General features: G+C 30.7%; 1 protein-coding gene across 1 annotated transcript in view; it reads left to right on the top strand.

Annotated features, from left to right (window-relative positions):
* LOC108905789 (pseudouridine-metabolizing bifunctional protein C1861.05) overlaps nucleotides 1-6,737 on the top strand; it is a 155,548-nt gene that overhangs the window by 137,644 nt on the left and 11,167 nt on the right. The window contains exons 8-9 of the mRNA XM_018708809.1: nucleotides 3,281-3,571; nucleotides 5,702-5,816. Of these exons, the coding sequence (XP_018564325.1) occupies nucleotides 3,281-3,571; nucleotides 5,702-5,816 (406 nt within the window). The remainder of the gene's footprint in view (nucleotides 1-3,280; nucleotides 3,572-5,701; nucleotides 5,817-6,737) is intronic.

Genomic DNA, 6,737 nt, shown 5'->3' with positions numbered 1-6,737 from the left:
AGCTTTACACACAGAAACGTCGCCGTCAGGTCTGACGGTCGGCTATCGACCGGGAAAACAACGTCCATGTGAAAAAGGCGTTAGGGTTGTGCGCAGCGTTGCCAGACGTCCCGATTTTGGCGGGACGTCCCACTTTTTATCCCAAAATTAAACAAAATTAAATTTTTTGGACGAAAGAATCCCGCTTTTTTATTCAAAAAGTTTCAAAATCCCGCTTTGCCCGAAAAAAATCTGGCAACGCTATATCTAGTATACATTAAAAATCAGATTTTTATTACTTCTTCAGTGTTTTAGTGAAATGTTTCTTTGTTCGAAGAACGATTTATAACGGTTTGAGTATGGTATCAAATGCGCATGTCTTTTTATCCATAAATAACTGGTTTCAGATTAAATCGATATGAAATTTTCTATGAACGCATTCTTAAATTATTATTATTATAAGAAATTATTATAAAGATATTATAAAAAAATTATTTAATTGTATTTTTGTATGTTGTCATATTTTTTATTATTTTGGATATGTACCTACACTAAGTACCTACGTAACAAATACAAATTAGAAAAATTTATTTATATTTGTAATTAAATTAAATAAAAACACTGCATAACGTGTTTAACAAAATATAGGTATGTAGGTATAAACATAAACTCAGGTTAACAAGTATTAAGATAAAAAAATATTACAAATTCTACTGTTCAAAAGTTATGCGCATGTAGGTACCAAACCAAAAATTTTTTGAATAGTTCCAGCTGATTTGGAAACTAGTCAGTTCGTCAGTTGTCAGTTGCTTTCTACGAACATCAAATTTGTCGTCAGCGTTGATGATTTGCTGTTCTTCGATTTCGCAAAAGTGTATGCGCCTAATAGTTTCTGATAGTTGCTAACCGTTCTTCGAATAAAGCATGTCATGTTTTAAATGTCGTCACCAATAAGGACTCAATATGCGATTTTTTTTGTACCTAACTGGCACACATCCCGACGATGATTGAAAATTTAAGACTTGAACTCTTGAACAGTTTCTTTCCACCGAGACACTTGTTGCGAGAATTGTTAAAACTAGGCAAAACAATTTGTATGTTACTGAAAATAGGTAGGTACGTTTTTAAATTCCTTGTATAATATTTCTACCTTTTTTTTTTACTTCCAAATTAGGAAATTGTTCGTCTCTGTAGAAAATATTAAGTTCGTTTTTCAACCTATCTATTTCAAAAACATTTGGAATTTGGATAGGTATATTTGAAATAAACATTCAAATTATTTTTTAGGAAATTTGTGTGCATGTTCGGGGACAGCAATATAATTTCGTAGTAGGTATACAGACAGCTACAGCATTTTATAGTTCGAAAACGTCTTGAAAAAGGCGTTTCAAGTTCAAGTAGAGATAAAACAATATCGTGAGCGGGGTTCATTATTACCTACGTATGTCCATTCTATAAAATAATGCCTGTCTATTATATTGTTAAAAATTAGTCTTACCTTGTTTTGTTGTAAGGAAGTTGTTTTTTGTCTACTTTAAATTAATCCCTGCCTTGTCCATGTCCTTAGTCTTTGTACTACCATCACTCACTGTAATCACTTCCATAGATAAGATATACTATCACTGTAATCCAATGAGAATGGGCCTAAAGTTTCCCGCGTAAACACATTATTTTAACCATCTTACCACATATTTACATGCAAGTGTGACACGACTGACACGCTTTTAAGCCATCAAATTGCGGCCTCACTGTGGTGGGACTGGTGGGGAAACTGGGAAGTAACAGTTGAAACACTTGTATTTTGTATTGGACCACATTGTTGTGACGTCACAAGATATGCAATCTAACTTACATGAAGTCATAATTTCTTCCAGAAAAATTAGATTACTTAAAATGAACCTTAATCTATAAGTATATAAGTGTCATTTTCATTTTAAAAATGTAACACGTTATTAAATGATTAATTTCTCTAATATAGACGATATTTAAGGAATTTCTCGAAGTGAACTCAGTAGTTAAATGTTAAATACTTGTACCTACATCATTGTTATAATATAAAATGTTTAAATAACTTTTAAATAAATTAAAAAAAAAACTCCATTTATATTGACCAATAGCAAAACAGAATACGCTACTAACGTCATTTCATTCAGGTGCAGAAGTCAAATTTGAATAATTAAATTAATAAATTATTCTAGATTATACCTGTGATTCGTGTCGCCTGTTATTTATTATTACTGTGTTTATTAGTGACTTATTTTTATATATCATATCTGTGTATGTATATAAAATATTTAGCATGGGCTTGTGTTTCACACCAAATTGCGATCACACAAATAAAACAGGGTGCAAAATGTTTCGCTTTCCTTCAGACTCGAAATTAAGAGCGAAGTGGGAACAATTAGTCAGGTAAATAGGAAACAAGTTGTATCTCAATCAATTTTTTATTTATTGTTTATTACAGAAGGGGAGACCGAAAATCAAATACTTTTTCTGTTTTGTGTTCATGTCATTTTGAGAATGAAGATAAATTTTGATTATTTTTACACTATGTTCATTTTCAAATTTTTCAATAGCAACCATTTCATTATATCTTCCCCATTGAATTTGCTTTATTCCATCCAAATTTGTATTTCCTACAAATAATATTTAAGTATATTTTGTTTTTATTTCTCGAAATATTACAACTTACCACTCACTGTCTGAAATAATGACGGGGGAAATCTACCTCTCTTACAAGCCTTTAATATTCGTCCAATGTTTCTGGCAGTTAACCTATGCTTCCGTGCAACAAACCACGTTGGATTATTGAACTGACCAACAGTTATCTTTTGAATGTCAGTTATTTTTTCATTTGTTAATTTTAATTTTTCCTTCAAGAATGCTATTTTATATGTTCAACATATTCAGCCGAAAAAAGTAATTGTTCAATTTCAACTGTTGTTATACATTCTTTTTCATTACGGTAAATGAAAAAGAATGTATAACATGAATTCATAAAATCACCTCTACAACCAACAATACATATAAATAAAGTGATGTTAAGGATTCTCCATAAATAAGGTATATAACAGGGGTGATCTGCTTGCTGCAGCATAAAAATCTCTTAGATGTATGTGTTTTGTCATTGATTTGGTATCTCCGTCACACCGAAAATAAAAAAATTAAATAATAACCCCTTGACTGATCCTTTTTGTGCAAGAGGTTATTTAAAATTTTTTAGTTTCAGTGTGAATCAACTAAAAAGAGTAACTAGCTGTTTATTGAGTTTAATCTTATTATCGGCGCAATTATTTTCCAGCTGGACGGCAGAATCCACGATGGGCGCTTCTCGTACACAGCCGGAGGGGTTGGCAGAAACATCTGCGAATCACTGTCTAAGCTTGGCTACCCTCCAAACTTCATATCGACAGTGGGTGATGACGAACAGGGAAAACTGCTGAAAACATTCATTCCTCCAGGAAGCCAGCATATGCTGAGGGTGCTGAAAGGTCACAACACAGCACAGTGCATTATTGTCTTCGATAGGAAGGGTGAATGCAAATTCTTGATGGGAGACATGCAGATTCACCAGCAAATCACTCCCGAGGTGGTAAGTGTCTAGGAGTTACGAATACTTAATCTTAGGAGCTAAAAGTTTGTAAAATTATATTGATTTTTACAGAAAGTTGCATTACTAATTTTTATTTTAACATTTTTTAATAACATAATTTTGCTTTCTTAAAAACATTTCTTTTTTGTTACAATTTTCCAAGATAATTCTGTCATTTTTAAGATGAAATTTGGCATAAGGAGATATTTGAGGTAACCAAAGATGAACATAGGTATTCTTATTTTTACTTAAGACAGAAGTCGCTAAGAATACCTGAGACGATTTTTTATGTTTAACACATTTTTTTTGTTGATAAAGATTCTGATACAAATGGATTTAATTTTTTTTCAGTTATAACGCAGTGTCGACTATTTTGGTATATTTGAATTCATTCAAATGTTATTTAATTCTTGCTAAATTTGTACCTTTCTTAAATTTATTTTTTGTTTATTGACCAGGAAAATTTGACTTAAAAAAAACGGAATAAACGAATTTTTTTTTCTCAGATTTTTTTATAGAAAATTGTAGGTTTTGAGGTCAGAAAATATATGTCACACACTCAACCACCAACAATACAGTGTTTTGAGATATAAACATTATACATGATATACGCGATATACGCATTATTTTGGCTCTAAAACATTAATTTTCACATAATCTGTACCTACTTCATTAAAAAAATATATAGGAAAACTATATTGGGAAAATCGAAATATTTCATAGAAGCAATTTTGTAAGAAATTTAATTTTGAACAACTTTTATTTGAAACTTTTTTCGAAAAAATGCATCTTCATTGAGATACTGGCAGTGTTTTGTCAAAGAACGCGAAAAATCAGGTATACGTAGTATATGTCTATATCTCAAAACGCTATATGTTGTTGGTGGTTGCGTGTGGTGTCAAAACCTACCTACAGTTTCCTGTAATAAAAATCACAGAGTGAGAAAGTTTTTTTTCCTATTTTTCTGGCCTATTGAGATATAGGCATCGGCAAAAAAGGATGAACTTTATATAGGAATGCCCCAAAATCTGCTTCTGTATGCTTCAAGTATATCTTTTATAATAGTCACTTTTCACAAAATGCCTGGGTTTTGTGAAGAAATAGCAACAAAACGAAAAATATGGTAAAAAAACAGGACTGTTTCTTGGGTTCTTAGCGAGACCTCTATGTTTTGGGTAAAAAATAAGTGTAATTCATCTTTGAATATTCCAAAACTGCCAAACAGTAAATAGCACTGATGTGTTTATAAAAATGTTGTTCAAGAAAAAAGAAGTTTTTTGAAAATCTGTAACTTTTTTTGCAGTCGATAAAACTACCCCTGAAGTATGGCCTAGTTATGGGACATTATGTATAAACATTTGCTCTTGAAGCTCTCTCATTTTTCAGATACATAGTCTGCTTATAGTTTTAAAAAACAAGTATTCGTACAAAAACTAAAATATAGTCATGGCGCTTTTTGAAAAATCGTTTAAATATGTAATTTTAAAAATCCCTCAGACCTATATATCATTTTAACGAATTTCTAATCTGTACCAATATTCTTTTCAATATAAAGGTCATATTTCAAAAAATGCAAAAAAAATGTTTCACCTGCTGGCGTTAATTTGTGTGGAAAATGTAACAAGTACCTCACATCTACCCCATTGATTTATATTAAGCAAATTTTTTCATTTTATTCATGTATTGTGGATACAAAATTTCATTTCAGGATCTTTGATTTGGAAGTGATTTATCTACTTTTTTTTTAACTTTAACATCCTTTAACACAAACACAATGGCTTCAAAGACACAGGTTTATACATAAGAGTAAATAAATTATAATTATAATATTTATTTACTCTTATGGGTTTATATAAGGAAATATTCTCAAAGGAAGAGAAAAATTCTCCTTCATTTTTGAACTATTGCTGTGTTACACCCTGTACAAGTTCCATTACACATCTATCAGATCACATCACTATTTATATAATAAACAGATATAGTAAACCAACATAATAGAACTAATATGTCCTTGCTGATAAGTAAGATTGCGCCATTTTCATTTGTTACCTACCAAATTTTATCTTGTATCAGAAGTAATGTGCAGGCACAGGACTGAACGACAAAAACACATCTATACAAATTTTTTAGATTCAACTAAATGAAGATATCATAAAAACAGCACCGCTGATAGTCTTGGATGCCAATCTAAGTCTAGAATGCTTCGAAAGTACCCTCAAATTGGCCACAAAGTACTCCATACCAGGTGAGCTTTTCAAATATTTATTACAAATAATAAAATATATACTTAAGGAGAGGTTACAATAATCTTGAGTTGTCACAAGGTGTTTGTAAAGTCTACTGTTAAAAACGAGCCTCAATTTCAAACAACTTGCAATGATCTCTGTTTTAAGTCAAAGATTTATTACCCTCAACAACTATGTCGAGATAGAAAGTTTTATCGAATTTTCAGTATTCAGCACATTTGCGCTGTTTCGCTTTTCATGGAGCCACCCTAAGAACTCGATTATTTTAAATTGAAACGTTTTGATATTTTATCACACATTAATTACCCGCAAAGTCATTACTCTGATATAACTAAATTTGATCTTGAGGCTTCCGGTTCTACAAAAAGGAGTGAACTTTATTTTTTAAAAGTATGCTAGCATTTTTCTAGAAACTGTTAAAATTTTAGAAAAAAGAAAATGTTCGAAACCGCTTGAGATATTTCAGTGATATTTAGTACATAGTGATAGTGATTGTTCAATAACAACATTAATTAATTACAGACAATAAACTGGTTTTATTTTTTTACTCAAAACCATCAGCGTACATTTTTTTCTTTAAAAATATCAAAGTCAGTGCTTGTATGCACGCCACTGTTAGAGCTAAAAATTCTGTTTGTATTGAAAACCATGCGCCCTTATTAACTATCACTACATATTAAATATCACTGAAATATCTCAAACGGTTTCGAAAATATTAATTTCCCTCTTTTTCCTAAAATTTTAACACCTCGTATTTTTACAACGGAACATTTTTTGACCATAGTTTATAAAGGAAACTATCATTAATTTTCCATGTAGAATCACACCCTTAAATATTTGCATATCATTAAGGAATACCTTGTATAATCAGATATTTTGTTAATCTTATAAAAAATTACCTTAGATTTTCTTAGGATTAT

Source organism: Anoplophora glabripennis, unplaced genomic scaffold (genome assembly GCF_000390285.2).
Source record: "Anoplophora glabripennis isolate ALB-LARVAE unplaced genomic scaffold, Agla_2.0 scaffold269, whole genome shotgun sequence".
Taxonomy (NCBI): Eukaryota; Metazoa; Arthropoda; class Insecta; order Coleoptera; family Cerambycidae; genus Anoplophora; species Anoplophora glabripennis.
Note: the sequence above shows the minus strand (reverse complement) of the source record. Positions and strands in the feature narration are given on the sequence as shown.